At 47.0% G+C, this 10,078-nt stretch overlaps 2 protein-coding genes across 4 annotated transcripts in view; one reads left to right on the top strand and one right to left on the bottom strand.

Moving 5' to 3' along the window:
- LOC106816825 (methylcrotonoyl-CoA carboxylase subunit alpha, mitochondrial-like) overlaps positions 1–6,406 on the top strand; it is a 20,185-nt gene extending 13,779 nt beyond the window's left edge. For 2 of the 3 annotated variants that reach the window (XR_001394944.1, XR_001394943.1), the window contains exons 10-18: positions 369–552; positions 1,124–1,233; positions 1,949–2,020; positions 3,346–3,487; positions 3,939–4,025; positions 4,345–4,526; positions 5,102–5,281; positions 5,802–6,083; positions 6,140–6,406. Coding sequence is in view for 1 of the 3 variants with exons in the window: in XM_014821460.1 (XP_014676946.1) it covers positions 369–552; positions 1,124–1,233; positions 1,949–2,020; positions 3,346–3,487; positions 3,939–4,025; positions 4,345–4,526; positions 5,102–5,281; positions 5,802–5,942 (1,098 nt within the window). In the remaining 2 variants the exon portion in view is untranslated. Of the gene's footprint in view, positions 1–368; positions 553–1,123; positions 1,234–1,948; positions 2,021–3,345; positions 3,488–3,938; positions 4,026–4,344; positions 4,527–5,101; positions 5,282–5,801 lie in introns of all 3 variants that reach the window. The other variant, XM_014821460.1, reaches the window with a different exon arrangement.
- A 25-nt stretch (positions 6,407–6,431) lies between these two features.
- LOC106816827 (vacuolar protein sorting-associated protein 72 homolog) lies at positions 6,432–10,052 on the bottom strand. The gene is made up of 5 exons (XM_014821461.1): positions 9,556–10,052; positions 9,100–9,227; positions 8,253–8,456; positions 7,746–7,859; positions 6,432–7,334 (listed from the first exon to the last, which is right to left on the bottom strand). Exons 1-5 carry the CDS (start codon positions 10,025–10,027, stop codon positions 7,014–7,016), a joined length of 1,239 nt encoding a protein of 412 aa, XP_014676947.1. The 5' UTR covers positions 10,028–10,052; the 3' UTR covers positions 6,432–7,013.
- Between the last annotated feature and the right edge of the window lie 26 nt (positions 10,053–10,078).

Genomic DNA, 10,078 nt, shown 5'->3' with positions numbered 1-10,078 from the left:
AGAGAGAGAGAGAGAGAGAGAGAGAGTGAGAGAGAGGGGGGAGAGAGAGAGGGGGAGAGAGAGAGAGCAAGAGAGAGAGAGAGAGAGAGCGACGTGCTTTCTTACTTTGGGCAGCAGCAGGAGATATTGCACTCATGACTCTGGGGTTGAAGGGCGGCATTGTCAGATCGTACTAGCCGGGTACCCGGCGTTGCTCGGGAAAAAAACGCGTAGAAACGTGTTGAACAAGGTTTACGCTCCTTAAATCATATTATTTTCTAAAGCAGTCTGTCTATAGCACCCTGAAGGATGAATCACGAATGTAGCCATGCAGGCGTGCGTAGTCGCCAGCCGCCGGTCGTTGCAGAGTTTCGTTTCTCTTCCTGTAGGTGGCAGCAGGAGAGAAGCTTCCTATGATGCAGTCAGAGCTCGTGCTGCAGGGACACGCGTTTGAGGCGCGCATCTACGCGGAAGATCCCGACAACAACTTCATGCCGGGGGCCGGTCCCCTGCACCATCTGTCGACCCCGCCCGCCGATGCAGCGACCAGGATAGAGACTGGTGTCCGCCAAGGTATAGCCAATGCCTATGCAAATGATAGAGATTTAATTTGTGGAGCTCGTGAAAGGATAGTGGTGTAAATTTAATATTAATTCAAATAATTTTAAAAAAGTGTTGAGAAAAGTTGAGATGTCGAGATGGGGTAACGGTAAATGGAATTGTTGGGATTGCTTTAGCTGACCATGTCTAACCATTTGTTGTCTAACATTGCACATTTCTCATTTACGCATCTGTGTGGCAGGCATGTAGGCTGCTCTGCGTGTAGGTGTGTAGGTAACTGTTTGACAGGTGTGTATTTGTGTGACTGGTGTGTGTCAGTGTAACAGGTGTGTTTCCATATGACAGGTGTTTGTCTATGTGACAGGTGAGGATCTGCGTGGCAGGAAAGGTGGGTGTGTCTGTGTGACAGGTGCATGACAGATGTGTAGGAGACTCTGTGTGACATATGTGTATTTGTGACACGTGTGTGACAGCTATGTGGGACAGGTGTGACACGTGTGTGACAGCTATGTGGGACAGGTGTGTGTATCTGTAGGGCAGGTGTGTGATTGCTCTGCGTGACAGGCAAGCCATGTTGCTGCAGGTGACGAGGTGTCCGTTCACTACGACCCGATGATCGCCAAGCTCGTCGTCTGGGCCGACGACAGACAATCGGCGCTACGTAGACTACGCAGTTGCCTTAGCGAATACAACGTCAGTACCGTCTACATCAGGTGTACTTAACCTGTGGTCTATGGACCCCTTTGGGGTCCTAGGATGGGCTTCAGGGGGTCCGTGAACCAGGTGCATGCAAAATTCTTGCTTATGTGCTTTTTTCTGGGGAGGGGTCCGTAGCTTTCACCAGATTCTCAAAGGGGTCCATGACTCAAAAAAGGTTAAGAACCACCCTCTACATTATCCCTATACGCCATCGTAATATTATACAGTATAGAGCGTACATTAGCATTCCTGCGTGACCTTACGGGTTGCTGTGTGTTGATGAATCAACGATGTGTATAGAACGCGAGGCAAGAATGCATCGAATATGTAGAGTATAACGATATGTTTGTGCTGGGCTAAAATAGTGTGCCCACAAGTTAGGAGCGTGGGTCGCCGTGTATCGATCTTTATACTTATATAATATATAGTAAATAATATATCTAGTAAATAATACTAACTAAATAATATATAATAAATAATATATCTAGTAAATAATAATAACTAAATAATAGATGATGATAATATATCTCTATATTGTGAGCGTGGATATATCTGTACAGGGTTATGATGTATTTCCTAAAACTTGCAAACCGATGACCGTCTAAAATTTTGGCGACATCTTCGCCCGGAAAGTTACGCTCATAGATTTGCTATGGCTTTCGATCATTTAACAAATAATTATTGTTAAGTAATTATTTGTAACTTGCAGATTGTTGGGTTGAAAACCAACGTGAAGTTTCTCAGCGATCTGTCATGCAACGAGGCCTTCATGGAGGGCAAGGTAAGGTCATCTCCCTTTTATAATCATTCATAAAATAAAAAAATAAAAAAAATAATCATAAATTTAAAACCCAGTTTTTCTGCCGAGCGTCATCGTTCGAACAACGAGTTCCAAACGTTACGTAAGACTCGCAGATCGAAATGCCATGAGATGTGTCTGGTATGCCTAGTGACTGGAACCATAACGTTTACCTGGGGAATTCGCTAAAAAGATGGCAGAAACTGGTTACCTACTCTATAGTGAGATTTATATAGAAAAGCTCGTGTGTTCTACGTATAGCAGGCACGTGTGATTGTATTGTGTGACCAGGTTCGTTTGTGCAACAGATACGTGTGCTATTGCACTTAAGCCAGAGGCAGTATATTGTACTATAACCAAAGAATCGTTTCAGTTATTCTATTCTTTAATAATCAACATCAGCATGATAATCATATGCAATCATAGGTGGCACGCAGGCCAATAATCAAATACGCGTTACAAATGGTTCATATCTTATGACCTAAGAGCAGCAGGCAGGTCCTCAGTCAGAGATGTCCGGCGGCGATGGTAACGTGGTGACGAGAGCAGGTGAGAGCAGCGCAGTGCTGACAGCGTCGTGAACTGTCAGGCACCGTGGAACTGTTTCCGTCTTTCTGTCCAAATCGGTCGGTATTTATGCTTCTGGAGGTATGCTTGGCCCCGAGCGTGGTCAAGGCCTTGTTGACGATGGTGGTACAAGACGTGTCGTCATCTCCAACATTTTTATGGGTGACTGAAGGTGAGAAGCTGTGGAAGCTTCTTGAATCTGGCATGGGAACAGCAGCAGAAGCTTCTAGAAGTCCTTGGGAATCGCGGCAGTTCAATTCATGTTCTCATAGTTCACATTTGTCGGCGGCGTTCGTTGTTTGTTCTTTATCAGTCGGCATGCGACATCAAGGTGTGATGTCCTTCTATAGGTACTAAACTGTCACTCTGCCGTCGTGGGTGATAACTTTTACTCGTGTTCCAGTGACCCAGTTTCTTGGGATAGCTGGGTGGCATCCTTCGCTTGTTGCCTTGACTGCTATTTTTCGACTAAAATAACCTATGACGTGATGCTGCTTAAGTTAAACGACCCGTGTCGCTAAGTTTTATACTAGGTTAAATAATTTGATCTAAATCTACGTCATTAAATTTACTTGCGGAAGAAAAACCCTCGAAAAATAAACCTGGCATCATAGGCGACCGCTGTAAATACACTACAAAATATTAACAAATTTCATTAAAATAAATTAAATATTAATGATAAAGTAAAAAATTAAAAGGTGAAAGCAAATCTCGCCATCTCTCTCGCGTGCGCATTGCAGGTTCACACGGACTTCATTCCCCAACACCACGACGAACTGTTTCGCACGCACGAGCTTCCGGAACATGTCCTCTGCCAGGTGGCACTGGCGATGGTGCTAGAGGAAAGACAGCAGACGCGCGTACACAGCCTGACGACGCCAGGCAAGTGACGCGCCGAGCGGGGAGCGTTGGGCTCTCCAGTCGATATATTTATATATGTATATTATTTATATATATATAAATATATATATAAGCTAATTATCTATATATAATTATATATATATATATTTATATTTATTTATTTATTTATTTATAATAGCTCTCGTTGATAACTCTAAACGTAGTAGGTACTATACCATCAGGAGTGGCATAATATAGATGAGATATAGTTCTATATTATGTTGGAAAAATTTTATACAAATAAAATGTTATAAGATGTTACTTATAAAATGTTAAAAGTTATGAACTTGAAGATCTAATGACACATCAGACTCATCTATGTGCAAACAGTCGTCGGGATGGTAATTTCCCTGTAATAATTAATCATTGGTACGTATACATAGTTTGTTGCTGTGATGTGTGGATTTATTGCTCACATTTGGTCACATCCCAGATCCATTTTCGCCATTTTCGTTTGGCTGTGGAACGCGATTGAACCACAAACAGAAGAAGACGCTGGAGCTAAACTCAGGAGATCAAAGTAAGTGAGTGCATCACAGTAAGTGCATCAAAGTAACTGAGTGCATCACAGTAAGTACATTAGTGAGTCCATTACAGTAAGTGCATCAAAGTAAGTGGGTGCATCACAGTACGTGCATCATAGTAAGTGAGTGCATCACGGTAAGTTTATCACAGTAAATGCATTACATTAAGTGAGTCACGCAGTGCTTCGCAGTGAGTGAGTGAGTCAGTGCATCACATTGAATGCATCAGAATGAGTAAATGCACCACAGTTCATGTCATCGCAATGAGGCCCTAAAAACTACCACTAAATCCTACGCCGTACATTTCATTGACAGAGTTGAGTATCGTAGTCACCTACAACGGTCTCAATGACTTCACCGTCACATTTGACGGAAAATCGCACCACGTGAAAGGACAGATGGCGCCACTCGACAACGAGCTGACCTGTGAGGTGGACGGCACCATCACGAAGGCGAAGGTCGTCATGCGCGGAAACACCTACCACATATTCACGAAGGTGCGTCGCATGCTGGGTCCAAAAACACGTCGACCGAAGCCCTCATTTTAGCTGCCGATTCCAGCGGTGAATTCCTAACGTGGCCGAGAAATACTCTTCTAATATATGAGTGGCAGTAGACCAGTGCCTATCTGTAGGAGATTGTGGGGCCACAGACATCGACCGTTCTAGACTAAACTTAAGCACTAAATTAAACTAGACTAACCAGACTATAGACTATACTAGACTAGACTAGGCTAGACTAGACTATCTACACTAACTAGACCAACTAGACTAGACTATCTACACTAACTAGACTAATAGACTTAACGTATAACTGGACTAGACTACTAGACTAGACTAGACTAGACTATCTACACTAACTTGACTAATAGACTAACTGGACTAGACTACTAGACTAGACTAGACTAGACTATCTACACTAACTAGACTAGACTAACTGGACTAGACTAGACTAGACTAGACTAGACTAACTAGACTAACTAAACTAGACTAACTAGACTTAACTAGAGCTTAGTCAAACTAGACTTAAGCAGTGCGGTGGCGCGACCATGTGATGTGTGTCGTCGTTGCAGGACGGCAGCTACGAGCTGAGCGTGCCGACGCCAAAGTTCATCGAGGCGGCGGGAGACGGCGTCGCGCTGTCCGGCGCCGTCGCGCCGATGCCCGGGGTCATCGAGAAGGTCGCGGTCGCCGTCGGCGACAAGGTAGCAGCCGGCGACCCGCTCATCATCATGATCGCGATGAAGATGGAGGTAACGACCACGTGTTTTCCTGCATGCGCTACGTGTTCCACGCATTTATTACAGACACGCGGTGCAGTGCGGTTGGTAGCCGGTGTTTTCTGTGTTTAGTAGGTGTTTAATATTGACAGTGTAATGTAGCTGATAACTGATGTTTCTTCTGTTTGTAGTCATGTTTAATATGGACACAGCGTAGCTGATAACCGACGTGCCTTCTGTGTGTAGTGCATGTTTATTATGGACACAGTGCAATGTAGATGATAACCGATGTGTTTTCTGCATGCAATACGTGTTTGTGATAAACACGCGGTGCAGTGTAGCTAATAAAAGATGTGTTCACTCTACACAGTAGATGTATATTATCAAGAGCGTATTAAGCAGTGTATGTATACCTTCTTAATACGCTCTTGATATTATGGACCAGTGCAGCTGAGCAACCCCTCATCACGTTTTCTCTGTTTGCAATACGTGTTCATATGGTAAACGCCTGTTGATCTGGGGTTAATAACCGATGTATTTTCTGCCTGCACAGTATGTGATCAGAGCTCACCAGGATGGAGTCGTGGAGGCAGTACTCTACAAGGCCGGTGACAACGTCAACAAGGACGCGCAGCTTGTCAAGTTCGTAGAGGAGGAGAGCGACAAGAAGCCAGCAGCAGACGAGGACGACTAGCGCCATCTAGTGACATCAGATAGAATGAGCCGGTGGTAGACAGCGGCAGTGACTAGCACCAACAACGAGAGACAAAACCAGACATATTTCTGTAATTGCCATCTAAACAGGACCTAGCTCACTCGTACGAACGTATAGCATGTAATACAGCATGTAATACAGCATGTAATGTTTACTATGTACGTAGCATAGTAAAGGACAAGGAAGACCTTATGAAAACTGGATACAGAGTAGAGGATAAGATAAAGTAGGTGTAAATGGGAGAACAATGCATGAATAAGTGCTGGTATATATTATGGTAGGGAACACTGTAATTGCAAATTTGATAACGATTCGTGTTAAACATAGTTCGCATGTGCATAAACCATTAATAAAAGTAGGATGTTTATATATGTTAGCAGTGATGCACTGAACTATTTCATGGTAAACATGATAAATAAATTGTTAATAATAACGTAATGTTATCATGGATTGTTACATAACATGTTGTTACCAATGTACTCCTTTATTTTCGTCATTGCAAACTGCAGATACAAACGAAGTTACAGCGACTTTTACCATTCCCCACAATTGCCGTGCAAACACATTGCATTGGTTACAAATTTAGTACACCATGGAATAGGTCAACTACGTTCAGTTATTTCCTTCACAGCATGTTAACTTCCGAATAAATTTACCAATCAAATCTAGACTAAGAGAGAAAAAAATTCACGATTGTTAACGACTTAACTACTAGCCCGGAGCTACATCATAAAGAACTCGCCTTCACCGCTGAAACCGCGACCCCAGCCACCAAACAACCTTACTTTGTGCGCTAGATCACGTCTCTCGTCGGAAAACACCCGGAGAAACCCCACCAGGAACGCGACGCAGCCACCACACGACCCGGCGCACGGAGAGAGGTCCCACTTGTGTCGTAACAATCGCTTGAACATACCCTACCGTGCGCCTGGTCGCGCGTCTGCCTGTCCGGCAAACCCCCCCACGAATCTCGTCGCATGTACGACCGCCCGGGCGTCTCTGCGGTTGCCATCCAACGCCTCCGTGTGCCTGCAAAACAACCCCGCCGCGTCACGACCGCTTCGCCGCGGCCGCCGCCAAACCCCCGCCGCCCGCCGCGGCAGCCATCTTTCCTCCGAAGCGCGCAACCTGCTCGGCCTTGACCTTGGCGCGGTGCTCGAGCCAGCGCTGCAGCGCGGGCGACTTGTTCGCGTCGCCGGCCTTCTGGTCGAGCGCGCCGTAGAAAAGAGCGCGGATCTTCTTGAAGGCGGCGAGCGTTGCGTAGGGGCACTGCGTGATCGGGTCGAAGTAGCGCGCAGGCAGCCGCGTGATCGGACACACGTAGCGCAGAGGCGGCTTGGGCTTCTTCTGCGGGAAGTAGGCGTCGAAGACCTGCGGAGAGAGAGTAAGCGTGAGAGAGGAAGAGGGAGAGAGAGAGATCTAGTGATGAGTGAGTGATGGGGGTACGGCGTGCGGTCGAGTATTTTCTGTTCCTCCTGCTGCTCCACCACCTGTTCCTACTTCTCCTTTTCCTCCACCACCTGCTTCTCCTCTTCCTCCACCACACTTTCATTCTTCCCTTCCTACCCCTCCTCCCATACCTTGTCGTCTGTGAAGGATATGAAGCTACGAGCACACTTCTCCTCCCCCCTCCCCCACCATCACACCTTCCTTCTTCCCTTCCGTCCCTCTCCTCCCATACCTTGTCGTCTGTGAAGGATATGAAACTACGAGCACACTTCTCCTCCCCACTCCCCCACCACCACACCTTCCTTCTTCCCTTCCGTCCCTCTCCTCCCATACCTTGTCGTCTGTGAAGGATATGAAACTACGAGCGCACTTCTCCTCCTTTATCACGGGCTTGTTCTTCACCTCCGTGTCGACACCGTCAACGTCTATCCTCTCCTCCTGCAGGATCTACAAAAGAAGAGAGCGGACGGTGTAGGACAAGTACGAATAGTGCAGCTGCCATGCTGACGCCGCCTTTCACAGACATTAAAGGCGTCACACTGCACATTTCCCAGGATTTTCACCGATTTTGGCTGGCGCGCTACACATTTTGTACAGTTGGGGTTGTTTTTAACGTTAATTAACAAAATAATTTTAATTTAATTCAATTTTCACCAGCAATTAACGCATTAATTAATTAACAATGCAATTTTTGCACTACCACACTATACTATATAATTAAATGCAGAATGTTGAAAAACGCAGTGGCTAAAACGTCGACAAAGAAACTGCATCGCTCGTGCTCGCCACTTCGACACCTTCCGCGGAGAGGAACCGGCCAATCTCACTCGTGGTCCATACCTCCTTGAGTTCGGACGATATGTCCTCAATCTGCGGCATGGTGACGGAGTGGTAGCGGATGACCGGTCCCTTGTAGACCTGCTTCAGCTGCCGAGCCTTCTTCTTCTCCAGCTCCATCTTCAGGTACATGTCGAGGGACTTGAGGTTCTCCAGCGCCGTCACCTTGGCTTCCTCTAGCAGCTCCTCCTGCGTGAGCCTCCTCACCTGCAGCACGCGGGAGAGGAAGGGCGTGTACGCAAGAGACCGATAGAGGGTACGCGCAGGCAGCCACAGTGACAAGGTTACGCATAAGAGAGGTTCTACATAAGAGAGGTTACATGCCAGAAATCATGGCAGAGAGGTTACTTCCCAAAAATCATGGCAGAGAGGTTACTTGTCAGATATCATGGCAGAGAGGTTACTTGCCAGAAATCATGGCAGAGAGGTTACTTGTCAGATATCATGGCAGAGCTTGGTTACTTGCCAGCTATCATGGCAGAGAGGTTACTTGCCAGAAATCATGGCAGAGAGGTTACTTGCCAGAAATCATGGCAGAGAGGTTACTTGTCAGATATCATGGCAGAGGTCGGTTACTTGCCAGCTATCATGGCAGATCGGTTACTTGCCAGCTATCATGGAAGAGAGGTTACTTGCCAGAAATCATGGCAGAAAGGTTACTTGCCAGAAATCATGGCAGAGAGGTTACTTCCCAAAAATCATTGCAGAGAGGTTACTTGCCAGAAATCATGGCAGAGAGAGAGGTTACATGCAAGTAATATCGGAAAAAAGGTATTACATGTATGTAAATGTTATCGCATATGTGAGATGCAGATTATCATTAAGTGAGTACATATTTGTGATATCATACCTCAGGTTCCCCCCTTCTCTTGGCAGCAGCCCTCTCCTTCTGCTTCTTCTTTTGCTCATCCTGCTCCTTTAGCCGCTTCTGTAGCTCCTTTCTTCTCTCCTCGGTGACTTTTCTGACAGACTTCCTCTCTGGTGGAAAGTGAAAATATGTACACCATGCATTTTCCAAAACAATTCTCAGTGCACATGTATTATCACACATAATAATGCCTGAAGTGAAACTAAAATGACGCTGTACTCAAATTGCAAAAATAATTACATGAAATATAATCTACACAACACCAATACCACTACTGCCATCACTAATAAAACCAACAACACATCAACTACTAATTCCACCACCACCACCTCTACCACAACCACAACCAGCACCACCACTACTTCCTTTACCAACAGCACTACTGTACTACCACCACTACCACCACCTCCGCCGCTAACATCATCCGCGCACACCCACCTGACGAATAAATGATCGCCGACGTGTCGATGTGATGCAGCGACGATCGCGTTCTCTTCTGCCTCGGCTTCGGCCCAGGCTTCTTCCTCCCCGGAGCCCCCTTCCCCGCCGCCGCCGCCTTCCCCTCCTCCTTCCTCCCCTCCTCCTTCCTCTTCTTCTCCTGCGGCCGCTCCGTGTACGCCTTCGTGTACACGCCGCCGCGCTTCTTCCGCAGCCGCCCGTCGTCGCCGTCGTCGTCGCTGATTGGCTCGTCGTCCTCGCTGCCGCTGATGTCCGAGTCGGCCGAGTCGTCGGACGCGGCGGCGGCGAGCGGGTCGTCCGCCGACTCGTACTCGACATCGTCGTCGGCGTCGGCGAATCCGCCGTACGTCGTCGCGTAGAAAGCAGCGTCCTCGCCGGCCTCCTCCTCCTCCTCGAGCAGCCGCCCCATGCGGTTGCCAGCGTTCGCGCGCTTCTCGCGGCTCGCCGCCATCTTGGATAGAGCGAGACACAGAGAGGGGGGTCGTGTGGGCGCACTTGTTTC

The sequence above is a fragment of the Priapulus caudatus genome, unplaced genomic scaffold, assembly GCF_000485595.1.
Source record: "Priapulus caudatus unplaced genomic scaffold, Priapulus_caudatus-5.0.1 Scaffold1498, whole genome shotgun sequence".
Taxonomy (NCBI): Eukaryota; Metazoa; Priapulida; class Priapulimorpha; order Priapulimorphida; family Priapulidae; genus Priapulus; species Priapulus caudatus.
This window is presented reverse-complemented; position numbering and strand designations above follow the sequence as displayed.